The sequence below is a fragment of the Oncorhynchus mykiss genome, chromosome 3 (genome assembly GCF_057628025.1).
Source record: "Oncorhynchus mykiss isolate SJ-2025 chromosome 3, ASM5762802v1, whole genome shotgun sequence".
Lineage (NCBI taxonomy): Eukaryota > Metazoa > Chordata > Actinopteri > Salmoniformes > Salmonidae > Oncorhynchus > Oncorhynchus mykiss.
Window position 1 is genome coordinate 5,727,282 of NC_143024.1, and position 27,719 is coordinate 5,755,000.

Sequence of the window (27,719 nt, forward strand, 5' to 3'; positions counted from 1 at the left end):
CTAAAACATGAGAAACAATCTTATGTGTCAGATATGTGATTGATCGGTCGTTTTAGATCCTCAAGTATTTTAAAGCTAGTATAAAGAGTAACGTTTGGCCTTGGGCCTGTTTTTGAAGAAACACCAAAAGGGATTTACACTTTGAAAAAGGCCTGTTGGATTTCTTTTTGATACTGTACATGAATTAATTATCAGCCTGGTCTCACGGACTAGACGTAACATATTTATCGTCAAATCCGGTGACACTCAAATTAGCATGATATGCTACGTATGGTTCGGTTACATAAGACTGAAGGTTCCTTAAGGCAAAAACAGAAAGGAGTGTGGTTGTTCGGGGTGGATTGGTTGGGCGTATAACGCAAACATCTAGCAACTCAAAGGTGGCGTATTCGACTCGCCTCACGGACAACTTTAGCATTTAATAGCAAGGCTATGCTCACTGAGTCTCTATATAGTCAAAGCTTTCCTTCATTTTGGTCAGTCACAGAGGTCAGGTATTCTGCCGCTGTGTACTCTCTGTTTAGGGCCAAATAGCATTCCAGTTTGCTCAGTTTTTTTGTTAATTCTTTCCAATGTGTCAACTAATTATCTTTTTGTTTTCTCATGATTTGGTTGGGTGTAATTGTGTTGCTAACCCCTAACCTTAACCCTTTAAACTAACTCCTAACCTTAACCCTTTAAACTAACTCCTAACCTTAACCCTTTAAACTAACTCCTAACCTTAACCCTTTAAACTAACTCCTAACCTTAACCCTTTAAACTAACTCCTAACCTTAACCTTTTAAACTAACCCCTAACCTTAACCCTTTAAACTAACTCCTAACCTTACCCTTTAAACTAACTCCTAACCTTAACCTTTTAAACTAACTCCTAACCTTAACCTTTTAAACTAACCCCTAACCTTAACCCTTTAAACTAACTCCTAACCTTAACCCTTTAAACTAACTCCTAACCTTAACCCTTTAAACTAACTCCTAACCTTAACCCTTTAAACTAACTCCTAACCTTAACCCTTTAAACTAACTCCTAACCTTAACCCTTTAAACTAACTCCTAACCTTAACCTTTTAAACTAACTCCTAACCTTAACCCTTTAAACTAACTCCTAACCTTAACCCTTTAAACTAACTCCTAACCTTAACCCTTTAAACTAACTCCTAACCTTAACCCTTTAAACTAACTCCTAACCTTAACCCTTTAAACTAACTCCTAACCTTAACCCTTTAAACTAACTCCTAACTTAACCCTTTAAACTAACTCCTAACCTTGACCCTTTAAACTAACTCCTAACCTTAACCCTTTAAACTAACTCCTAACCTTAACCCTTTAAACTAACTCCTAACCTTAACCCTTTAAACTAACTCCTAACCTTAACCCTTTAAACTAACTCCTAACCTTAACCCTTTAAACTAACTCCTAACATTAACCCTTTAAACTAACTCCTAACCTTAACCCTTTAAACTAACTCCTAACTTAACCCTTTAAACTAACTCCTAACCTTAACCCTTTAAACTAACTCCTAACATTAACCCTTTAAACTAACTCCTAACCTTAACCCTATAAACTAACTCCTAACCTTAACCCTTTAAACTAACTCCTAACTCTAACCTTAACCCTTTAAACTAACTCCTAACCTTAACCCTTTAAACTAACCCCTAACCTTAACCCTTTAAACTAACACCTAACCTTAACCCTTTAAACTAACCCCTAACCTTAACCCTTTAAACTAACTCCTAACCTTAACCCTATAAACTAACTCTAACCTTAACCCTTTAAACTAACTCCTAACCTTAACCCTATAAACTAACTCCTAACCTTAACCCTTTAAACTAACTCCTAACCTTAACCCTTTAAACTAACTCCTAACCTTAACCCTTTAAACAAACTCCTAACCTTAACCCTTTAAACTAACTCCTAACCTTAACCCTTTAAACTAACTCCTAACCTTAACCCTTTAAACTAACTCCTAACCTTAACCCTATAAACTAACTCCTAACCTTAACCCTTTAAACTAACTCCTAACCTTAACCCTATAAACTAACTCCTAACCTTAACCTTTTAAACTAACTCCTAACCTTAACCCTTTAAACTAACTCCTAACCTTAACCCTTTAAACTAACTCCTAACCTTAACCCTTTAAACTAACTCCTAACCTTAACCCTATAAACTAACTCCTAACCTTAACCTTTTAAACTAACTCCTAACCTTAACCCTTTAAACTAACTCCTAACCTTAACCCTTTAAACTAACTCCTAACCTTAACCTTTTAAACTAACCCCTAACCTAACCTTAACCCTTTAAACGAACTCCTAACCTTAACCCTTTAAACTAACTCCTAACCTTAACCCTTTAAACTAACTCCTAACCTTAACTAACCCCTAACCTTAACCTTTTAAACTAACTCCTAACCTTAACCCTTTAAACTAACTCCTAACCTTAACCCTTTAAACTAACTCCTAACCTTAACCCTTTAAACTAACTCCTAACCTTAACCCTTTAAACTAACTCCTAACCTTAACCCTTTAAACTAACTCCTAACCTTAACCCTTTAAACTAACTCCTAACCTTAACCCTTTAAACTAACTCCTAACCTTAACCCTTTAAACTAACTCCTAACCTTAACCCTTTAAACTAACTCCTAACCTTAACCCTTTAAACTAACTCCTAACCTTAACCCTTTAAACTAACTCCTAACCTTAACCCTTTAAACTAACCCCTAACCTTAACCCTTTAAACTAACACCTAACCTTAACCCTTTAAACTAACCCCTAACCTTAACCCTTTAAACTAACTCCTAACCTTAACCCTTTAAACTAACTCTAACCTTAACCCTTTAAACTAACTCCTAACCTTAACCCTTTAAACTAACTCCTAACCTTAACCCTTTAAACTAACCCCTAACTTAACCCTTTAAACTAACTCCTAACCTTAACCCTATAAACTAACTCCTAACCTTAACCCTTTAAACTAACTCCTAACCTTAACCCTTTAAACTAACTCCTAACCTTAACCCTTTAAACTAACTCCTAACCTTAACCCTTTAAACTAACTCCTAACCTTAACCCTTTAAACTAACTCCTAACCTTAACCCTTTAAACTAACTCCTAACCTTAACCCTATAAACTAACTCCTAACCTTAACCCTTTAAACTAACTCCTAACCTTAACCCTATAAACTAACTCCTAACCTTAACCTTTTAAACTAACTCCTAACCTTAACCCTTTAAACTAACTCCTAACCTTAACCCTTTAAACTAACTCCTAACCTTAACCCTTTAAACTAACTCCTAACCTTAACCCTATAAACTAACTCCTAACCTTAACCTTTTAAACTAACTCCTAACCTTAACCCTTTAAACTAACTCCTAACCTTAACCCTTTAAACTAACTCCTAACCTTAACCTTTTAAACTAACCCCTAACCTAACCTTAACCCTTTAAACTAACTCCTAACCTTAACCCTTTAAACTAACTCCTAACCCTAACCCTTTAAACTAACTCCTAACCTTAACTAACCCCTAACCTTCACCTTTAAACTAACTCCTAACCTTAACCCGTTAAACTAACTCCTAACCTTAACCCTTTAAACTAACTCCTAACCTTAACCCTTTAAACTAACTCCTAACCTTAAACCCTTTAAACTAACTCCTAACCTTAACCCTTTAAACTAACTCCTAACCTTAACCCTTTAAACTAACTCCTAACCTTAACCCTTTAAACTAACTCCTAACCTTAACCCTTTAAACTAACTCCTAACCTTAACCCTTTAAACTAACTCCTAACCTTAACCCTTTAAACTAACTCCTAACCTTAACCCTTAAGCTAACCCCTAACCTTAACCCTTTAAACTAACTCCTAACTTAACCCTTTAAACTAACTCCTAACCTTAACCCTTTAAACTAACCCCTAACCTAACCTTAACCCTTTAAACTAACTCCTAACCTTAACCCTATAAACTAACTCTAACCTTAACCCTTTAAACTAACTCCTAACCTTAAACCTTTAAACTAACTCCTAACTCTAACCTTAACCCTTTAAACTAACTCCTAACCTTAACCCTTTAAACTAACTCCTAACCTTAACCCTATAAACTAACTCCTAACCTTAACCCTTTAAACTAACTCCTAACTCTAACCTTAACCCTTTAAACTAACCCCTAACCTTAAACCTTTAAACTAACACCTAACCTTAACCCTTGAAACTAACCCCTAACCTTAACCCTTTAAACTAACTCCTAACCTTAACCCTATAAACTAACTCTAACCTTAACCCTTTAAACTAACTCCTAACCTTAACCCTATAAACTAACTCCTAACCTTAACCCTTTAAACTAACTCCTAACCTTAACCCTTTAAACAAACTCCTAACCTTAACCCTTTAAACTAACTCCTAACCTTAACCCTTTAAACTAACTCCTAACCTTAACCCTTTAAACTAACTCCTAACCTTAACCCTATAAACTAACTCCTAACCTTAACCCTTTAAACTAACTCCTAACCTTAACCCTATAAACTAACTCCTAACCTTAACCTTTTAAACTAACTCCTAACCTTAACCCTTTAAACTAACTCCTAACCTTAACCCTTTAAACTAACTCCTAACCTTAACCCTTTAAACTAACTCCTAACCTTAACCCTATAAACTAACTCCTAACCTAACCTTTTAAACTAACTCCTAACCTTAACCCTTTAAACTAACTCCTAACCTTAACCCTTTAAACTAACTCCTAACCTTAACCTTTAAACTAACCCCTAACCTAACCTTAACCCTTTAAACTAACTCCTAACCTTAACCCTTTAAACTAACTCCTAACCTTAACCCTTTAACTAACTCCTAACCTTAACTAACCCCTAACCTTAACCTTTTAAACTAACTCCTAACCTTAACCCTTTAAACTAACTCCTAACCTTAACCCTTTAAACTAACTCCTAACCTTAACCCTTTAAACTAACTCCTAACCTTAACCCTTTAAACTAACTCCTAACCTTAACCCTTTAAACTAACTCCTAACCTTAACCCTTTAAACTAACTCCTAACCTTAACCCTTTAAACTAACTCCTAACCTTAACCCTTTAAACTAACTCCTAACCTTAACCCTTTAAACTAACTCCTAACCTTAACCCTTTAAACTAACTCCTAACCTTAACCCTTAAACTAACTCCTAACCTTAACCCTTTAAACTAACTCCTAACCTTAACCCTATAAACTAACTCCTAACCTTAACCCTTTAAACTAACTCCTAACCTTAACCCTTTAAACTAACTCCTAACCTTAACCCTTTAAACTAACTCCTAACCTTAACCCTTTAAACTAACTCCTAACCTTAACCCTTTAAACTAACTCCTAACCTTAACCCTTTAAACTAACTCCTAACCTTAACCCTATAAACTAACTCCTAACCTTAACCCTTTAAACTAACTCCTAACCTTAACCCTATAAACTAACTCCTAACCTTAACCTTTAAACTAACTCCTAACCTTAACCCTTTAAACTAACTCCTAACCTTAACCCTTAAACTAACTCCTAACCTTAACCCTTTAAACTAACTCCTAACCTTAACCCTATAAACTAACTCCTAACCTTAACCTTTTAAACTAACTCCTAACCTTAACCCTTTAAACTAACTCCTAACCTTAACCCTTTAAACTAACTCCTAACCTTAACCTTTAAACTAACCCCTAACCTAACCTTAACCCTTTAAACTAACTCCTAACCTTAACCCTTTAAACTAACTCCTAACCCTAACCCTTTAAACTAACTCCTAACCTTAACTAACCCCTAACCTTAACCTTTTAAACTAACTCCTAACCTTAACCCTTAAACTAACTCCTAACCTTAACCCTTTAAACTAACTCCTAACCTTAACCCTTTAAACTAACTCCTAACCTTAACCCTTTTAAACTAACTCCTAACCTTAACCCTTTAAACTAACTCCTAACCTTAACCCTTTAAACTAACTCCTAACCTTAACCCTTTAAACTAACTCCTAACCTTAACCCTTTAAACTAACTCCTAACCTTAACCCTTTAAACTAACTCCTAACCTTAACCCTTTAAGCTAACCCCTAACCTTAACCCTTTAAACTAACTCCTAACTTAACCCTTTAAACGAACTCCTAACCTTAACCCTTTAAACTAACCCCTAACCTAACCTTAACCCTTTAAACTAACTCCTAACCTTAACCCTATAAACTAACTCTAACCTTAACCCTTTAAACTAACTCCTAACCTTAACCCTTTAAACTAACTCCTAACTCTAACCTAACCCTTTAAACTAACTCCTAACCTTAACCTTTAAACTAACCCCTAACCTTAACCCTTTAAACTAACTCCTAACCTTAACCCTTTAAACTAACTCCTAACCTTAACCCTTTAAACTAACTCCTAACTCTAACCTTAACCCTTTAAACTAACTCCTAACCTTAACCTTTTAAACTAACCCCTAACCTTAACCCTTTAAACTAACTCCTAACCTTAACCCTTTAAACTAACTCCTAACCTTAACCCTATAAACTAACTCCTAACCTTAACCCTTTAAACTAACTCCTAACTCTAACCTTAACCCTTTAAACTAACTCCTAACCTTAACCTTTTAAACTAACTCCTAACCTTAACCCTTTAAACTAACTCCTAACCTTAACCCTTTAAACTAACTCCTAACCTTAACCCTTTAAACTAACTCCTAACCTTAACCCTTTAAACTAACTCCTAACCTTAACCCTTTAAACTAACTCCTAACCTTAACCCTATAAACTAACTCCTAACCTTAACCCTTTAAACTAACTCCTAACTCTAACCTTAACCCTTTAAACTAACTCCTAACCTTGACCCTTTAAACAAACTCCTAACCTTAACCCTATAAACTAACTCCTAACCTTAACCCTTTAAACTAACTCCTAACCTTAACCCTTTAAACTAACTCCTAACCTTAACCCTATAAACTAACTCCTAACCTTAACCCTTTAAACTAACTCCTAACTCTAACCTTAACCCTTTAAACTAACTCCTAACCTTAACCCTTTAAACTAACTCCTAACCTTAACCCTTTAAACTAACTCCTAACCTTAACCCTTTAAACTAACTCCTAACATTAACCCTTTAAACTAACTCCTAACCTAACGTTAACCCTTTAAACTAACTCCTAACCTTAACCCTTTAAACTAACCCCTAACCTTAACCTTTTAAAATAACCCCTAACCTTAACCCTTTAAACTAACCCCTAACCTTAACCCTTTAAACTAACTCCTAACCTTAACCCTTTAAACTAACTCCTAACCTAACCTTAACCCTTTAAACTAACTCCTAACCTTAACCCTTTAAACTAACTCCTAACCTTAACCCTATAAACTAACTCCTAACCTTAACCCTTTAAACTAACTCCTAACCTTAACCCTTTAAACTAACTCCTAACTCTAACCTTAACCCTTTAAAATAACTCCTAACCTTAACCTTTTAAACTAACCCCTAACCTTAACCCTTTAAACTAACTCCTAACCTTAACCCTTTAAACTAACTCCTAACCTTAACCCTATAAACTAACTCCTAACCTTAACCCTTTAAACTAACTCCTAACTCTAACCTTAACCCTTTAAACTAACTCCTAACCTTAACCTTTTAAACTAACTCCTAACCTTAACCCTTTAAACTAACTCCTAACCTTAACCCTTTAAACTAACTCCTAACCTTAACCCTTTAAACTAACTCCTAACCTTAACCCTTTAAACTAACTCCTAACCTTAACCCTTTAAACTAACTCCTAACCTTAACCCTTTAAACTAACTCCTAACCTTAACCCTATAAACTAACTCCTAACCTTAACCTATTAAACTAACTCCTAACTCTAACCTTAACCCTTTAAACTAACTCCTAACCTTAACCCTTTAAACTAACTCCTAACCTTAACCTTTTAAACTAACTCCTAACCTTAACCCTTTAAACTAACTCCTAACATTAACCCTTTAAACTAACTCCTAACCTAACGTTAACCCTTTAAACTAACTCCTAACCTTAACCCTTTAAACTAACCCCTAACCTTAACCATTTAAACTAACCCCTAACCTTAACCCTTTAAACTAACCCCTAAACCTTAACCCTTTAAACTAACTCCTAACCTAACCTTAACCATTTAAACTAACTCCTAACCTAACCTTAACCCTTTAAACTAACTCCTAACCTTAACCCTTTAAACTAACCCCTAACCTTAACCCTTTAAACTAACTCCTAACCTAACCTTAACCCTTTAAACTAACCCCTAACCTTAACCCTTTAAACTAACTCCTAACCTAACCTTAACCATTTAAACTAACTCCTACCCTAACCTTAACCCTTTAAACTAACCCCTAACCTAACCTTAACCCTTTAAACTAACTCCTAACCTAACGTTAACCCTTTAAACTAACTCCTAACCTTAACCCTTTAAACTAACCCCTAACCTTAACCATTTAAACTAACCCCTAACCTTAACCCTTTAAACTAACCCCTAAACCTTAACCCTTTAAACTAACTCCTAACCTAACCTTAACCATTTAAACTAACTCCTAACCTAACCTTAACCCTTTAAACTAACTCCTAACCTTAACCCTTTAAACTAACCCCTAACCTTAACCCTTTAAACTAACTCCTAACCTAACCTTAACCCTTTAAACTAACCCCTAACCTTAACCCTTTAAACTAACTCCTAACCTAACCTTAACCATTTAAACTAACTCCTACCCTAACCTTAACCCTTTAAACTAACCCCTAACCTAACCTTAACCCTTTAAACTAACTCCTAACCTAACCTTAACCCTTTAAACTAACTCCTAACCTTAACCCTTTAAACTAACCCCTAACCTTAACCTTTTAAACTAACTCCTAACCTTAACCTTTTAAACTAACTCCTAACCGTAACCCTTTAAACTAACTCCTAACCTTAACCCTTTAAACTAACCCCTAACCTTAACCCTTTAAACTAACTCCTAACCTTAACCTTTTAAACTAACTCCTAACCTTAACCCTTTAAACTAACCCCTAACCTTAACCCTTTAAACTAACTCTAACCTTAACCCTTTAAACTAACCCCTAACCTTAACCCTTTAAACTAACTCCTAACCTTAACCCTTTAAACTAACTCCTAACCTAACCTTAACCCTTTAAACTAACTCCTAACCTTAACCCTTTAAACTAACTCCTAACCTTAACCCTATAAACTAACTCCTAACCTTAACCCTTTAAACTAACTCCTAACCTTAACCCTTTAAACTAACTCCTAACCTTAACCCTTTAAACTAACTCCTAACCTTAACCTTTTAAACTAACCCCTAACCTTAACCCTTTAAACTAACTCCTAACCTTAACCCTTTAAACTAACCCCTAACCTTAACCCTTTAAACTAACTCCTAACCTAACCTTAACCCTTTAAACTAACTCCTAACCTTAACCATTTAAACTAACTCCTAACCTTAACCTTTTAAACTAACTCCTAACCTTAACCTTTTAAACTAACTCCTAACCTTAACCCTTTAAACTAACTCCTAACCTTAACCCTTTAAACTAACCCCTAACCTTAACCCTTTAAACTAACTCCTAACCTTAACCTTTTAAACTAACTCCTAACCTTAACCCTTTAAACTAACCCCTAACCTTAACCCTTTAAACTAACTCTAACCTTAACCCTTTAAACTAACCCCTAACCTTAACCCTTTAAACTAACTCCTAACCTTAACCCTTTAAACTAACTCCTAACCTAACCTTAACCCTTTAAACTAACTCCTAACCTTAACCCTTTAAACTAACTCCTAACCTTAACCCTATAAACTAACTCCTAACCTTAACCCTTTAAACTAACTCCTAACCTTAACCCTTTAAACTAACTCTTACCTTAACCCTATAAACTAACTCCTAACCTTAACCTTTTAAACTAACTCCTAACCTTAACCCTTTAAACTAACTCCTAACCTTAACCCTTTAAACTAACTCCTAACCTTAACCCTTTAAACTAACTCCTAACCTTAACCCTATAAACTAACTCCTAACCTTAACCCTATAAACTAACTCCTAACCTTAACCTTTTAAACTAACTCCTAACCTTAACCTTTTCAACTAACTCCTAACCTTAACCCTATAAACTAACTTCTAACCTTAACCCTTTAAACTCACTCCTAACCTTAACCCTTTAAACTAACCCCTAACCTTAACCCTTTAAACTAACTCCTAACCTTAACCCTTTAAACTAACTCCTAACCCTAACCTTTTAAACTAACCCCTAACCTTAACCCTTTAAACTAACTCCTAACCTTAACCCTTTAAACTAACTCCTAACCTTAACCCTTTAAACTAACTCCTAACTCTAACCTTAACCCTTTAAACTAACTCCTAACCTTAACCTTTTAAACTAAACCCTAACCTTAACCCTTTAAACTAACTCCTAACCTTAACCCTTTAAACTAACCCCTAACCTTAACCCTTTAAACGAACTCCTAACCTAACCTTAACCCTTTAAACTAACCCCTAACCTTAACCCTTTAAACTAACTCCTAACCTAACCTTAACCATTTAAACTAACTCCTACCCTAACCTTAACCCTTTAAACTAACCCCTAACCTAACCTTAACCCTTTAAACTAACTCCTAACCTAACCTTAACCCTTTAAACTAACTCCTAACCTTAACCCTTTAAACTAACCCCTAACCTTAACCCTTTAAACTAACTCCTAACCTAACCTTAACCCTTTAAACTAACTCCTAACCTTAACCATTTAAACTAACCCCTAACCTTAACCTTTTAAACTAACTCCTAACCTTAACCTTTTAAACTAACTCCTAACCTTAACCCTTTAAACTAACTCCTAACCTTAACCCTTTAAACTAACCCCTAACCTTAACCCTTTAAACTAACTCCTAACCTTAACCTTTTAAACTAACTCCTAACCTTAACCCTTTAAACTAACCCCTAACCTTAACCCTTTAAACTAACTCTAACCTTAACCCTTTAAACTAACCCCTAACCTTAACCCTTTAAACTAACTCCTAACCTTAACCCTTTAAACTAACTCCTAACCTAACCTTAACCCTTTAAACTAACTCCTAACCTTAACCCTTTAAACTACCTCCTAACCTTAACCCTATAAACTAACTCCTAACCTTAACCCTTTAAACTAACTCCTAACCTTAACCCTTTAAACTAACTCCTAACTCTAACCTTAACCCTTTAAACTAACTCCTAACCTTAACCTTTTAAACTAACCCCTAACCTTAACCCTTTAAACTAACTCCTAACCTTAACCCTTTAAACTAACTCCTAACCTTAACCCTATAAACTAACTCCTAACCTTAACCCTTTAAACTAACTCCTAACTCTAACCTTAACCCTTTAAACTAACTCCTAACCTTAACCTTTTAAACTAACTCCTAACCTTAACCCTTTAAACTAACTCCTAACCTTAACCCTTTAAACTAACTCCTAACCTTAACCCTTTAAACTAACTCCTAACCTTAACCCTTTAAACTAACTCCTAACCTTAACCCTTTAAACTAACTCCTAACCTTAACCCTATAAACTAACTCCTAACCTTAACCTATTAAACTAACTCCTAACTCTTACCTTAACCCTTTAAACTAACTCCTAACCTTAACCCTTTAAACTAACTCCTAACCTTAACCTTTTAAACTAACTCCTAACCTTAACCCTTTAAACTAACTCCTAACATTAACCCTTTAAACTAACTCCTAACCTAACTTTAACCCTTTAAACTAACTCCTAACCTTAACCCTTTAAACTAACCCCTAACCTTAACCATTTAAACTAACCCCTAACCTTAACCCTTTAAACTAACCCCTAACCTTAACCCTTTAAACTAACTCCTAACCTAACCTTAACCATTTAAACTAACTCCTAACCTAACCTTAACCCTTTAAACTAACTCCTAACCTTAACCCTTTAAACTAACCCCTAACCTTAACCCTTTAAACTAACTCCTAACCTAACCTTAACCCTTTAAACTAACCCCTAACCTTAACCCTTTAAACTAACTCCTAACCTAACCTTAACCATTTAAACTAACTCCTACCCTAACCTTAACCCTTTAAACTAACCCCTAACCTAACCTTAACCCTTTAAACTAACTCCTAACCTAACCTTAACCCTTTAAACTAACTCCTAACCTTAACCCTTTAAACTAACCCCTAACCTTAACCCTTTAAACTAACTCCTAACCTAACCTTAACCCTTTAAACTAACTCCTAACCTTAACCATTTAAACTAACTCCTAACCTTAACCTTTTAAACTAACTCCTAACCTTAACCTTTTAAACTAACTCCTAACCTTAACCCTTTAAACTAACTCCTAACCTTAACCCTTTAAACTAACCCCTAACCTTAACCCTTTAAACTAACTCCTAACCTTAACCTTTTAAACTAACTCCTAACCTTAACCCTTTAAACTAACCCCTAACCTTAACCCTTTAAACTAACTCTAACCTTAACCCTTTAAACTAACCCCTAACCTTAACCCTTTAAACTAACTCCTAACCTTAACCCTTTAAACTAACTCCTAACCTAACCTTAACCCTTTAAACTAACTCCTAACCTTAACCCTTTAAACTAACTCCTAACCTTAACCCTATAAACTAACTCCTAACCTTAACCCTTTAAACTAACTCCTAACCTTAACCCTTTAAACTAACTCCTAACCTTAACCCTTTAAACTAACTCCTAACCTTAACCTTTTAAACTAACCCCTAACCTTAACCCTTTAAACTAACTCCTAACCTTAACCTTTTAAACTAACTCCTAACCTTAACCCTTTAAACTAACCCCTAACCTTAACCCTTTAAACTAACTCCTAACCTTAACCCTTTAAACTAACTCCTAACCTTAACCCTTTAAACTAACTCCTAACCTTAACCCTTTAAACTAACTCCTAACCTTAACCTTAACCCTTTAAACTAACCCCTAACCTTAACCTTTTCCTTAAAGATGTATAATTTAGCTGAAAGCAAAGTCCCGTCTCTGTGGGAAAACCACGGTTTCCGTCCCCAAAACGGTAACTTATTCCCTACATAGTAGTGCACCACATAGGGATCAGGGTGAATAGATGTCCGTTTGGGATGCAGCCCAACTGATTACAGGTGGACTTTGGCCCTGGAGGGACTGTTACAGGAAGAGACAGACCGGAGCGCTGTGAAAGAGGTGAGTAGATCTGAGGGTAGAATTATAATCAATGTGTTTAATAAAGGATTTGTTACTCCGACTGCTGTTGTACATTACACGTGTGATGTACTGTCACTAACTGACTTAGTTAAATAAAGATCCCCTATCGACAGTCGTGGGTTATTCCACAATGACAGGGGAGGATTTTAGAGTTGGATTTTACCTATATTTACAAATATATTTGTATTTTTTAGATGAAATATGAATATATTTTAAATCTTTATAGTTTGTCATTTTTGTTGCAATTACTAGTGCTTTTCTCTCCATTTCACGGAGTATTCGACAGGATCTTGTGTCTGTCAGGACGGTGAAAGGAAGAGGAAGGTTTATTGCCTGGTTAATGCCACAGGTATATTTCTCTGTGTGTGAGTGATTAGGACTTATTACCTGACGAAAATCTTTTAGGAGGGTAACATGGATCAATCGAAAAGAAGCAGTGAAGTCCAACTCCCACCGCCCTACTCTCAGGACGATGGCCAACAGAACACCTATGGCCAACAGAACACCTATGGCCAACAGAACACCTATGGCCAACAGAACACCTATGGCCAACAGAACACCTATGGCCAACAGAACACCTATGGCCAACAGAACTACAGTTCTCCCCACTACGGTCTGAACGTTGGCCCTGGCAACATAGCGGTGGTCTCTCCAGCGGGTCAGTATAACGACATGGGTCAGGGTCATCCCGAGGACCAACAACAACAATGGGCTGCTCCACTACCACCTGACTATTCCACCGGGCTGGAGGACACCGGCTGCTTTGATGACAAAGCCATAAGAAGAGGTTAGTCACTGCCTACGTCTGAAATGGTACCCTAATTTTGCTATGTAGTTGCCTACTTTTGACCAGCGCCCATAGGGTTCTGTTGAAAAGTAGTGTGCACTACATAGGGAATAGGGGGCCATTTGAGACTCAGCACAGTTTTTTTTTGGGGGGGGGGGGGGGGGTTGGTGTCCTTGTATCATGATGATCTGGAGCCCGCATCAATCCTCTTCTAGTAGGAGTGCTGATTTAGGATCAGTTTTCCCTTTAAGATCATAATTAATACCATTGTATGGACAGGGTAAACCTGATCCTAGATCAGCAACCCATTGAATAAACAAGCGTTATGGTGAAAGCATGCGGTGCTCTGTCTTATTGGCCTGAAGTTAACCAGTGGGCCCACTGTAAACACCTGCTTAAGGTATACCTGACTCAGTGGGCCCACTGTAAACACCTGGTTAAGTGATTTGTTTCCACAGGCTTCATAAAGAAGGTGTACCTGACTCTGATGATTCAGCTTCTAGTTACCTTTGGGATCATCTGTGCCTTTCTGTATTGGTGAGGCACTTTTAAGTGTTACACAACTATAAAACTTCAACACTTTAAGACTTCAACACTTTAAAACTTCAACACTTTAAAACTTCAACACTTTGAGTGTTACCCAACTATAAAACTTCAACACTTTTAAGACTTCAACACCTTACCCAACTGTAAAACTTCAACACTTTAAGACTTCAACACTATAAAACTTCAACACTTTAAAACTTCAACACTTTGAGTGTTACCCAACTATAAAACTTCAACACTTTTAAGACTTCAACACTTTACCCAACTGTAAAACTTCAACACTTTAAGACTTCAACACTATAAAACTTCAACACTTTTAAGACTTCAACACTTTACCCAACTTTAAGACTTCAACACTTTAAGACTTCAACACTTTAAGACTTCAACACTTTAAAACTTCAACACTTTAAGACTTCAACACTTTAAGACTTCAACACTTTAAGACTTCAACACTTTAAAACTTCAACACTTTAAAACTTCAACACTTTAAGACTTCAACACTTTACCCAACTTTAAAACTTCAACACTTTACCCAACTATAAAACTTCAACACTTTAAGACTTCAACACTTTAAGATTTCAACACTTGCAGCTGTCCCAACACGTTGAAGTGTTGAAAGCAGTTTCCCCCGTTAGATTCCAATGTTATATTTTTTAACTGCACAATACCACAGTTTTATAATGTACCTACAAGAAGTGTATAAAACAACGAGATGAGTTGTCTTCTGTAATCGTAGGGAGGCTCTGAGGCTCTGGTCTATGAAGACCTACTGGTTTTCTTCCTGCATGATGTAAGTAAATGTCACGACGGCCACTGAATCCTACAGAATCTCTCTGCTTTTACTCCTGGGCCAGTATTCAGAAACCTTCCCACAGCAGGAGTGCTGATCTAGATTCTGATTGGGTCTTTTAGATCATGTCGTGGAATATTCTAATCGAATGAGAGAACTTTGTCATTTCGATGAATTCAATATCGATTAATTATTGCAATAATGAGGCTGGTCGACCAAACACAATTGAGTGTTGAACCGAGTAACCTAACTTTTACACAAACGCAGAGTTCTTCATACGACTGACACTAAGAATGCTTAGTCATGGTTGGTTCAACCCCTCCCATGTAGACCAAGGAGCATCATAATCCACTCTGGGTTCATCCAGTCGTTATCTGCACAGGGTTGTTGTCTTAACCCCACCCTGGCTTAGTTTCCCAGATAGAAGGATGATTTTGAGACAGTGAGGGATTGTTCTGCTCCTAAGCTATCTCTAGTAAAACACATTCTTGTCTATGTAATGCAGGTTTTTAACTCATTTTGTCAGCTCAAGCCATCTCTAGTGACCATATGCCCAGATTAGCTGCAGGAAGCTAGAGTGGATACCATTAAAAACAGAGACACTAGCAGGACAGAAATGTCTTACTATTAGTTAAATATTAATGGTTAACAATTCATATAAAATAAATCAGATAAATAGGTAAATTGTCTCTCACAAATCATATTAAATGCCGTGACATGGACATTGGACCTGATGCCAAATCAGCACTCCTACTCTGAGTCACTTTATGAACCCAGGCCCTGACATCTAAACACTGGACAGATGAACCCCACACACGAAGACCTTTATAATGAGCGCTGTGATTGTACCATATTGTATTAATATATTGTACCGTTGTTTCCTGAACAGAGCAGTGGTGATTGTCATCATCATTTCCTTGTCCTGTTGTGCCAATATACGTCGGAAGGTCCCGCTCAATTTCCTAGCCTTGGGACTGTTTGTAAGTATCGATTCCAAGAAGGCATCAATAAACGTTTCACACGTTGGTTGTATGGTCTGACCTTTGTGTTATTTTTCTGTGTAGACCACTGCAGAAGGTCTACTGCTGGGCTCTGTGACTGTGTGAGTACTGTATGCCTCTGGAGGGACCCTGATGTACTTGCTCTCTGATGGATAGACTAAATCCTTTACCATCCAGCATGTTAGTCATGCACACGGCGGGTTGGCAGTATGAGCTTATGTCTAAACCGATCCTCCATGGAGGTTGGCAGTATGAGCTTATGTCTAAACCAATCCTCCATGGAGGTTGGCAGTATGAGCTTATGTCTAAACCAATCCTCCATGGAGGTTGGCAGTATGAGCTTATGTCTAAACCAATCCTCCATGGAGGTTGGCAGTATGAGCTTATGTCTAAACCAATCCTCCATGGAGGTTGGCAGTATGAGCTTATGTCTAAACCAATCCTCCATGGAGGTTGGCAGTATGAGCTTATGTCTAAACCAATCCTCCATGGAGGTTGGCAGTGTGAGCTTATGTCTAAACCAATCCTCCATGGAGGTTGGCAGCATGAACTTATGTCTAAACCAATCCTCCATGGAGGTTGGCAGTATGAGCTTATGTCTAAACCAATCCTCCATGGAGGTTGGCAGTATGAGCTTATGTCTAAACCAATCCTCCATGGAGGTTGGCAGTATGAGCTTATGTCTAAACCAATCCTCCATGGAGGTTGGCAGTATGAGCTTATGTCTAAACCAATCCTCCATGGAGGTTGGCAGTATGAGCTTATGTCTAAACCAATCCTCCATGGAGGTTGGCAGTATGAGCTTATGTCTAAACCAATCCTCCATGGAGGTTGGCAGTATGAGCTTCTGTCTAAACCAATCCTCCATGGAGGTTGGCAGTATGAGCTTATGTCTAAACCAATCCTCCATGGAGGTTGGCAGTATGAGCTTATGTCTAAACCAATCCTCCATGGAGGTTGGCAGTATGAGCTTATGTCTAAACCAATCCTCCATGGAGGTTGGCAGTATGAGCTTCTGTCTAAACCAATCCTCCATGGAGGTTGGCAGTATGAGCTTATGTCTAAACCAATCCTCCATGGAGGTTGGCAGTATGAGCTTATGTCTAAACCAATCCTCCATGGAGGTTTGTAGGGATACCTGACTAATAGATCTAGTAATATTTCAGTGTAGGGTTGAAAAACTCCGGTAACTTTCCTACAAAATGTTAAGTTTTCCAGAAATCATGGTTGGAGAATTCCTGCTTTCATTCTTATTCCCTCTCAATTCCGGGGGCATCGTCCAACCAGGACTTCTGGGAATTTGGTGGAAACGTTACAGAAACGTTGCAAGCCTTTTTCAGTGATAGACGAGAGTTTGGTTTGTGTTGCAGGTTCTATGAGGCGGAAGCTGTTATGTGGGCTGTGGGCGCCACCGCACTGGTCTCCCTGGCTCTGAGTGTCTTCGCCATGCAGTCCAGAGTACGTCCTCTCTCCATAGATGTAGAAAGACGGCACACCTGAAATCCTTGTAAATGACCGTGTTCTGTGAAAGCACGGGCAGCGCCCTTAGTGGCTGTCTTCCATTTTAAAATAGTCCATTTGCTCTCCTTCAACTTGTGAGTGTACTGGTAATCTATGAAGGAACAATAATGCACTGCATACCACCATCTACTGTGCTGCAGTGTGTACAGGCTGAACAGGTAAAAGCCAGGTTGGTGATTTACTGCCACCTGCAGTTATGGAATGTTTGCTGAGGAGTTTAAATCATTGGCTGACGCCTCCTGATGACCTGCATGGAATTCAAAATTACTACTTCAAAATGGGGAGAATCTCAATAGCATTTCTTTGATTCGTCATATCTTCTCTACTCGCCTCCTTCTCAAAACCTATAAGATGACAAGGTCCTGAGGTTCCTTCTTCTCAAAACCTATTGGATGACAAGGTCCTGAGGTTCCTCCTTTCTCAACACCTATAGGATGACAAGGTCCTGAGGTTCCTGAAAAGGTCAGAAGGGAGGGAGCTCTGACCTTTTCATCCAATGGGTTTTGAGAAGGAGGCGAGGAGAGAGGACACGAGGATTCAAGGAAATGCAATTGCAGGCTGAGTGTGATGAGGTATGGCACGTTAAAAAAAGTTTTGCGGTTAAGTTTCCATGTACCGGACAAAACGATCTAAGTTAAATGGTTTCCATGTACCAGACAAAACGATCTAAGTTAAATGGGTTTCCATGTACCAGACAAAACGATCTAAGTTAAATGGGTTTCCATGTACCAGACAAAACGATCTAAGTTAAATGGGTTTCCATGTACCAGACAAAACGATCTAAGTTAAATGGTTTCCATGTACCAGACAAAACGATCTAAGTTAAATGGGTTTCCATGTACCAGACAAAACGATCTAAGTTAAATGGGTTTCCATGTACCAGACAAAACGATCTAAGTTAAATGGTTTCCTGCATTTTCAACTCTACCATGATTTTGTCACAAACTGTTGTAGTGATCCAGCAAACTATCCCAAGCTGGTTTTGAGCATGATTACGACAGTTCGTGATTTAGACAGTTCGTGATTTAGACAGTTCGTGATTTAGACAGTTCGTGATTTAGACAGTTCGTGATTTAGACAGTTCGTGATTTCGACAGTTTTGCTGATGAAGCGGACAGAGTGAGTTATATGATGAGATTTGGATAAAAGACAGATCATTTTTAGTGCATCTTAGTTAAATGCACTGACTAAGTGGCTCTGATTAAGAGTGTCTGCTAAATGTAGCTTACTAGCAGTGTACCATCTTTCCTCATTTCTGTTATAGTGGGACTTCACCTTAGCCAGTGGGGGCTTGTGGGTGTTCTGTTGGACTCTCATATCCTTTGCATTGTTGTGTGGAATCATGCGATCCCAGGTGAGTCAACAGTCATTTCACAGGTATACCAGTATGTACAAAATATTTAAAAAGGGGCAATATGCTATTTAAACAGTAACAATGCCTTCCATGCCACTATTTTGGTAAACAGCTGAAGAATGTGTCTGGACAAATGTAACTACTCTCAAATTCATAGGCTATGGATGCATTGACTGGCCCGAAAATGGATGTACCCATCGCAGATTGCCCCTTTTTAAAACAACAGTATTTTATCTTGTGTACTTGTAATGGAGATTAAAGAACATTAACCATGTTTCAGTTTTAGAAATACACTTGTTCAGGAACTAACTTAGTCTTGTGTTTTTAATCCATAGTATGTGTACATTGTGTACGCTTGCCTGGGAACCTTGCTATTTTCTTTGGTAAGTAACATTCTTCCTCTAGCTAGTCCTTTCATTGGCTAGGGTTGTTAAGAATGCTAGTCCTTTCATTGGCTAGGGTTGTTAAGAAAGCTAGTCCTTTCATTGGCTAGGGTTGTTAAGAAAGCTAGTCCTTTCATTGGCTAGGGTTGTTAAGAAAGCTAGTCCTTTCATTGGCTAGAGTTGTTAAGAAAGCTAGTCCTTTCATTGGCTAGAGTTGTTAAGAAAGCTAGTCCTTTCAGGCACCTTCATACCACCAAGCAATGCACGTTCACTGACATCTCAATAAAAATGTATGTAGTCCTTCATACACAATCTTTAAGAAGCTTAGGAATGGTCGCCCATGTGGGGTTTTTTAAAATGAAATAAAGTTGTGTATGACTCATTCTGTAAGCAGTCAGAAACAACCTATATATAAATATATATACAGTGGGGCAAAAAAGTATTTAGTCAGCCACCAATTGTGCAAGTTCTTCCACTTAAAAAGATGAGAGAGGCCTGTAATTTTTATCATAGGAACACTTCAACTATGACAGACAAAATTAGAAAAAAAATCCAGAAAATCACATTGTAGGATTTTTTATGAATTTATTTGCAAATTATGGTGTATATGTGTATATATATATATATCTCTCTCTCTCTCTCCAGTACCTGGTGATGGACACTCAGCTCATACTGGGCGGGAACCACAAATACAGCATTTCACCAGAGGAGTACATCTTTGCTGCTCTCAACCTGTACCTGGACATCATCTCTCTGTTCACCATGCTCCTGGCACTCATTGGACTCAGCCGTTAACTTAATACGCTGTTGTCACGCCAGATAGCGCAACAAGCCACCTGCCCTGATGTAGTTGAGGGGCGAGCGTGGAGTAGGAATTAGGATGATGCCTTTTTAAAAATGAAGTCAAATGTATTGGTCACATACACGTATTTAGCAGATGTTATTGAGGGTTTAGCGAAATGCTTGTGTTCCTAGCTTCAATAGAAATGCTTGTGTTCCTAGCCCCAACAGAAATGCTTGTGTTCCTAGCCCCAACAGAAATGCTTGTGTTCCTAGCTCCAATAGAAATGCTTGTGTTCCTAGCCCCAACAGAAATGCTTGTGTTCCTAGCCCCAACAGAAATGCTTGTGTTCCTAGCCCCAACAGAAATGCTTGTGTTCCTAGCCCCAACAGAAATGCTTGTGTTCCTAGCCCCAACAGGAATGCTTGTGTTCCTAGCTCCAATATAAATGCTTGTGTTCCTAGCCCCAACAGAAATGCTTGTGTTCCTAGCCCCAACAGGAATGCTTGTGTTCCTAGCCCCAACAGAAATGCTTGTGTTCCTAGCCCCAACAGAAATGCTTGTGTTCCTAGCTCCAATAGAAATGCTTGTGTTCCTAGCCCCAACAGAAATGCTTGTGTTCCTAGCCCCAACAGAAATGCTTGTGTTCCTAGCCCCAACAGAAATGCTTGTGTTCCTAGCCCCAACAGAAATGCTTGTGTTCCTAGCCCCAACATAAATGCTTGTGTTCCTAGCCCCAACAGAAATGCTTGTGTTCCTAGCCCCAACATAAATGCTTGTGTTCCTAGCTCCAATATAAATGCTTGTGTTCCTAGCCCCAACAGAAATGCTTGCTACACACAATACCCAATAATGTCAAAGTGGAATTGTGTTTTTATTTTTTAAATGTTTACTGATTAAATATAAAATGGAAAGCAACATTTAAAAAGGTATTGTCTGATATTATTCATCCTAATCAGACAGGGGTTTTTACATGGACGATACATTGGAGATAATATAAGACAAGTACTGGAAACAATAAAACATTATGAAAAATCTGGGAAACCAGGCCTGGTATTCATAGCCGATTTTGAAAAGCCTTTTGATAAAGTACGACTGGAGTTTATATATAAATGCCTGGAATATTTCAATTTAGGAGAATCTCTTATACAATAGGTTAAAGTTATGTATAGTCACCCCAAGTGTAAAATAGTCAATATTGGCTACTTCTCAGAAAGTATTCAACTGTCAAGAGGAGAAAAACAAGGTTGTCCACTATCGGCATATATATTTATTATGGCCATCAAAATGTTAGCAATTAAAATCAGATCCAACAATAAGATCAAGGGGCTAGAAATCCAGGGCTTGTCATTGAACGATTCATGTTTTCTTTTAAATGCACAATTTGGATCCCTCCAGAGCCTCATGAAGTTGGTTGTAATTTCAGTTTAATCCTCCAGAAAAGATAGAACAAATATTATAGTTAAATTCAAATATATATTTTTTTAGTCAATTCGTATATCTTTGGAAATACATTTTAAAAAACAGTATAATCTTTGTAAATGATATCATTAATAAGAATGTTGTGAGTTATGTCACACACGCATTGGAAATGTCTGCTCTACCCAAAATTACAACCAACTAATTGCAGCATTATCACAAAAAAATGGAAAAGGCAAGAAACTTGTCTGTCAGCTATGCATTAAAGACCAACATTGGTTAAAGGAACTTGTCTGTCAGCCCTGCATTAAAGACCAACATTGGTTAAAGGAACTTGTCTGTCAGCCCTGCATTAAAGACCAACATTGGTTAAAGGAACTTGTCTGTCAGCCCTGCATTAAAGACCAACATTGGTTAAAGGAACTTGTCTGTCAGCCCTGCATTAAAGACCAACATTGGTTAAAGGAACTTGTCTGTCAGCCATGCATTAAAGACCAACATTGGTTAAAGGAACTTGTCTGTCAGCCATGCATTAAAGACCAACATTGGTTAAAGGAACTTGTCTGTCAGCCATGCATTAAAGACCAACATTGGTTAAAGGAACTTGTCTGTCAGCCCTGCATTAAAGACCAACATTGGTTAAAGAAAATTGTGACGAATAAAAAAAATGATACCAGTTTAATTTAAGGACCAAAACATTGACATCTGTGCCACATAAAGGGCATTCGGAAAGTACTCAGTCAGACCTTTTGACTTTCTCCACATTTTGTTACGTTACAGACTTATTCAAAAATGGATTCAATTGTTCGTTTTTTCATGAATATACACACACAATACCTCATAATGACAAAGCAAAAACAGAATTTTAGAAATTTTAGCAAGTTTATAAAAAAAACGGAATAATAACCATTTGCATAAGTATTCAGTCCCTTTAATTCATTATTTTGTTGAAGCACCTTGGACACGATTACAGCCTTGAGGCTTCTTCGGTACGACACTACAAGCTTGGCACGCATTCTTCTCTGCAGATCCTCTCAAGCTCTGTTAGGTTGGATGGGGAGCTTCGCTGTTCAGCTATTTTCAGTTCTCTCCAGAGATGTTCGATCGGGTTCAAGTCCGGGCTCTGGCTGGGCCACTCAGGGACATTCAGAGACTTGTCCCGAAGCCACTCCTGCGTTGTCTTGGCTGTGTGCTTAGGGTCGTTGTCCTGATGGAAGGTGAACCTTCGCCCCAGTCTGAGGTCTGGTGCAGGTTTTTTATCAAGGATCTCAACCCCCTTGTTATGGCAAGCCTAAGTTCAGTAGTGAAAATATGCTTAACAAGTCACTTAAGTTGCATGGACTCTGTGTGCAATAATAGTGTGTAACAGGATTTTTGAATTACTACCTGTAACCCACACATACAATTATCTGTAAAGGTCCCTCAGTCAAGCAGTGAATTTTAAACACAGATTCAACCACAAAGACTAGGGAGGTTCTCCAATGATCCGATATAGATTTTTATGTTTTTGTATTGAAAAAAAAAAACATTCCACCCAGTAGTAAAATTCAATGTTTATTGGCCACACATCAAAACAGTATGTTTTTCATTTCAAGAGGGAATGTATAGGGTATAGACTATGAAAGTGCAAATAGTATTTTAAGGATTAGTTGCTTTATAATAAAAATTTAACGGCTTTCAAAAACATTTGCCATTTTTTAAAATTGTATATATTTTTTTTAAAGTAAAATGCCAAGAAAATCCAAATGTAATTTTATGTTTTACTCATTTCATGCACAGTTGAAACTGTTACATCAAGACTGAAGTCCCACAAGTTCACCAGCTTCGTGTACGGCACTCACAGCTTCACGTTTGCAAGACACGTTTCAATGCAATAAGTTTCTTCAGCGGTTGTTTCAATAGTCACTGTACAATTACTTCAGATACAAATCACACTAGGTTTGGCTAAAGATCAATTACTTCAGATACAAATCACACTAGGTTTGGCTAAAGATCAATTACTTCAGATACAAATCACACTAGGTTTGGCTAAAGATCAATTACTTCAGATACAAATCACACTAGGTTTGGCTAAAGATCAATTACTTCAGATACAAATCACACTAGGTTTGGCTAAAGATCAATTACTTCAGATACAAATCACACTAGGTTTGGCTAAAGATCAATTCCAAAATGTGAAACGTTGAAATATCAATATCATTTATAATTCATTAATACTTTATATAGGCAACAAATCAATACACCTTGTTTTTTTCTTTCAAAATTAGTTATTCAGAATATCTCGATATCCATTTTCAAATCGTAATAAGAAACGTCCAATTTAAATAAAGACGTCTGTTTTTTTTCCCCCCCGCTGTCCTGCATTGTGTTTTCTGCTCCAGGATACATTTTATAAATACCTTTCACCCCAAAAGTCAAACACTCGTCATCAACTTGTAGATCCGTTATCGAACCCACAGGTATGTCTGTCCATCCAAGAACAACCCACCAAAGCCCATCCGCAACGAAATAACTAACAAACCAGTAAAACAGTGTTCAATATCATCAGGTCAAAATCAGAGATGTAAATTTATAAAACATGATATAAATACAACACTCTGGGAAACAACTTGATACCACACTAAAGAGAGGCTACAATTATAAAAAATGTATTTTTAAAAAAGTATCAGGTTTGGACACGTGTTAGTGTTGTGAGTGGAATTTCTATAACGTGTGTTTGTAGTTTGTACACTACATGAACAAAAGCATGTGGACACCTGCCCGTCCAACATCTCATTCCAAAAAACACGGGTATTAAATATGGAGTTGGTCCTCCCCTTTGCTGCTATAACAGCCTCCTCTCTTCTGGGAAGGCTTTCCACTAGAGGTTGGAACATTGCTGCTATAACAGCCTCCTCTCTTCTGGGAAGGCTTTCCACTAGATGTTGGAACATTGCTGCTATAACAGCCTCCTCTCTTCTGGGAAGGCTTTCCACTAGATGTTGGAACATTGCTGCTATAACAGCCTCCTCTCTTCTGGGAAGGCTTTCCACTAGATGTTGGAACATTGCTGCTATAACAGCCTCCACCCTTCTGGGAAGGCTTTCCACTAGAGGTTGGAACATTGCTGCTATAACAGCCTCTACTCTTCTGGGAAGGCTTTCCACTAGATGTTGGAACATTGCTGCTATAACAGCCTCCTCTCTTCTGGGAAGGCTTTCCACTAGATGTTGGAACATTGCTGCTATAACAGCCTCCACTCTTCTGGGAAGGCTTTCCACTAGATGTTGGAACATTGCTGCTATAACAGCCTCCACTCTTCTGGGAAGGCTTTCCACTAGAGGTTGGAACATTACTGAGGGGACTTTCTTCCATTCAGTCACAAGAGCATTAGTGAGGTCGGCGCATTGATGTTGGGCGATTAGGCCTCCTGGCTCGCAGTCTGCGTTCCAATTCATCCCAAAGGTGTTCGATAGGGTTGAGGTCAGGGTTCTGTGCAGGCCAGTCAAGTTCTTCTACACTGATCTCGACAAAACATTTCCGTATGGACCTCGCTTTGTGAACGGGGGCATTGTCATGCTGAAATAGGAAAGGGCCTTCCTGAAACGTTTGTCTCAAAGTTGGAAGCACAGAATCATCTAGAATGTCATTGTATGCTGTAGCATTTCCCTTCACTGGAACTAAGGGGCCCGAACCATGAAAAACAGCCCCAGACCATTATTCCTCCTCCACCAAACTTTACAGTTGCCACTATGCATTCAGGCAGGTAGCGTTCTCCTGGCATCCGCCAAACCCAGATTCCTCCGTCAGACTGCCAGATGGTGAAGCGTGGTTCATCACTCCAGAGAACGTGTTTCCACTACTCCAGAATCCAATGGTGGTGAGCTTTACACCACTCCAGCCGACGCTTGGCATTGCGCATGGTGATCTTAGGCTTGTGTGCGGCTGCTAGGCCACGGAAACCCATTTCATGAAGCTCCCAACGAACAGTTATTGTTGTGCTGATGTTGCTTACCAGAGGCAGTTTGAAACTCGGTAAGTGAGTGTTGCAACCGAGGTCAGACTATTGTTACGTGCCAAGCGCTTCAGCACTCGGGTGGTCCCGTTCTGTGAGCTTATGTGGCCTACCACTTAGCGGCTGAGCCGTTGTCGCTCCTAGACGTTTCCACTTCACAATAACAGCACTTACAGTTGACCGGGGGGGGGGGGGGGGGGGGGGGTGGCGGCTCTAGCAGGGTAGAAATGTGACGAACTGACTTGTTGGAAAGGTGGCATCCTAGGACGCTGCCACGTTGAACGTTACTGAGCTCGTCACTAAGGCCGTTCTACTGGCAATGTTTGTCTATGGAGATTGCATGGCGGCGTGCTCAATTTTATACACCTGTCGACAACAGATGTGGCTGAAATAGCCGAATCCACTCATTTGAAGGAGTGTCCACATACTTTTGTATATATAGTGTAGCTACACACGATCACTTACTGTAAGACCTCTGTAAAATGTGGCAATACATTTAAAAAGATTGACATAAAAAGGCACTGTAATGAATTGCGTAGAGAACCATTTTTTACGACCCACTGAACCCCTCTACTGTAGTGCTGAATCCCATCAAGGCTTAAAACTTTCGTAACAGATTTATATATATATCTTTATAAAACGGGACGGTTTCCTCATTCGGCCTAAACCTAGTTCTGGGCTAAGAGAGCAGTGGTGAATGGACATTCTCCATTGAAAGTGATGTTTAGTCCAGGACCAAGGGGTCGTCTGAGAAAGCAGCCCTATAATAGTTCAGAATGAACCAGTGACATCATTATTAGGTATAAACATGAACAACGTATCTGATTACAATTCTCCTCTTAACTACTGTTGTTTTCCTATTGGAGTGAACAGCAGGAGATTGTTCCTCTCTATTGTCCCATCAGGGCTACTGGCCTCGTCCATCTTCACGAAGACAGTCTTCTAATGGGTTCTAGCCTCGTCCATGAAGACAGTCTTCTAATGGGTTCTGGCCTCGTCCATCTTCATGAAGACAGTCTTCTAATGGGTTCTGGCCTCGTCCATCTTCATGAAGACAGTCTTCTAATGGGTTCTAGCCTCGTCCATCTTCACGAAGACAGTCTTCTAATGGGTTCTAGCCCTGTCCATCTTCATGAATACTTGACATACATCAGGCTGTCAGTCAGACAGTCTTCTAATGGGTTCAGTACAACAACATGGAATAGATCTAAGCAGGCACAATTAGTTTTTGGAGTCCACTTAGTGATTACAAACTGTGCTTTTGTTAGCCAGTGTTTGACACCTAACAATTTACAGATACATTAGGCAGATCTGGATGGGACTGAGAGCTAGGTTTTTCTAGGTCAGACTGTACACTGTTATATTGGGATAATAACACTACTAGAAGCAGGCAGCACAGCATTGCTCTCCTGTACAGCTGATTTCAACCTCCCTCAGAACTCTCCTCTACAGCTGATTACAGCCTCCCCCAGAACTCTCCTGTACAGCTGATTACAAACTCCCTCAGAACTCTCCTGTACAGCTGATTACAACCTCCTTCAGAACTCTCCTGTACAGCTGATTACAGCCTCCCTCAGAACTCTCCTGTACAGCCTACTACAGCCTCCCTCAGAACTCTCCTGTACAGCTGATTACAGCCTCCCTCAGAACTCTCCTGTACAGCCTCCCTCAGAACTCTCCTGTACAGCCTCCCTCAGAACTCTCCTGTACAGCCTACTACAGCCTCCCTCAGAACTCTCCTGTACAGCCTACTACAGCCTCCCTCAGAACTCTCCTGTACAGCCTCCCTCAGAACTCTCCTGTACAGCCTCCCTCAGAACTCTCCTGTACAGCCTCCCTCAGAACTCTCCTGTACAGCCTACTACAGCCTCCCTCAGAACTCTCCTGTACAGCCTCCCTCAGAACTCTCCTGTACAGCCTACTACAGCCTCCCTCAGAACTCTCCTGTACAGCCTCCCT

The 27,719-nt window shown here is 38.6% G+C and overlaps 2 protein-coding genes across 7 annotated transcripts in view; one reads left to right on the plus strand and one right to left on the minus strand.

Moving 5' to 3' along the window:
- The first annotated feature begins 13,031 nt into the window (after nucleotides 1-13,031).
- Nucleotides 13,032-21,275, plus strand: zgc:110410 (LFG_like domain-containing protein). Of its 2 annotated transcripts, none has more exons than XM_036934878.2 (10): nucleotides 13,032-13,163; nucleotides 13,590-13,971; nucleotides 14,430-14,508; nucleotides 15,254-15,307; nucleotides 16,197-16,287; nucleotides 16,372-16,409; nucleotides 17,679-17,766; nucleotides 19,094-19,183; nucleotides 19,519-19,566; nucleotides 20,212-21,275. In XM_036934878.2, the coding sequence occupies exons 2-10, from the start codon at nucleotides 13,599-13,601 to the stop codon at nucleotides 20,359-20,361; spliced, it is 1,011 nt and encodes a 336-aa protein (XP_036790773.2). In that variant the 5' UTR covers nucleotides 13,032-13,163; nucleotides 13,590-13,598; the 3' UTR covers nucleotides 20,362-21,275. The 2 variants fall into 2 exon arrangements, with proteins under 2 accessions (XP_036790773.2, XP_036790766.2); XM_036934871.2 differs by having other exon boundaries at nucleotides 13,101-13,163; nucleotides 13,562-13,971.
- A 2,032-nt stretch (nucleotides 21,276-23,307) lies between these two features.
- The window catches only part of LOC149984279 (ankyrin repeat and IBR domain-containing protein 1-like), a 69,543-nt gene continuing 65,131 nt past the window's right edge, over nucleotides 23,308-27,719 (minus strand). For 3 of the 5 annotated variants that reach the window (XM_090219661.1, XM_090219651.1, XM_090219663.1), the window contains one exon: nucleotides 23,308-27,719. This exon is cut by the window's right edge and continues 1,783 nt beyond it. The gene's annotated coding sequence lies outside the window, so the exon portion shown is untranslated. The other 2 variants (XR_016491662.1, XR_016491663.1) reach the window with 2 other exon arrangements.

What these genes read in the sequence shown, in the direction of transcription:
- zgc:110410 (XM_036934878.2), top strand. Translation starts at nt 13,599, where the DNA reads ATGGATCAATCGAAAAGAAGCAGTGAAGTCCAACTCCCACCGCCCTAC. An exon ending in TGACAAAGCCATAAGAAGAG is followed by an intron (nt 13,972 to 14,429) that starts GTTAGTCACTGC and finishes TTGTTTCCACAG; the next exon opens with GCTTCATAAAGAAGGTGTAC. An exon ending in ATCTGTGCCTTTCTGTATTG is followed by an intron (nt 14,509 to 15,253) that starts GTGAGGCACTTT and finishes CTGTAATCGTAG; the next exon opens with GGAGGCTCTGAGGCTCTGGT.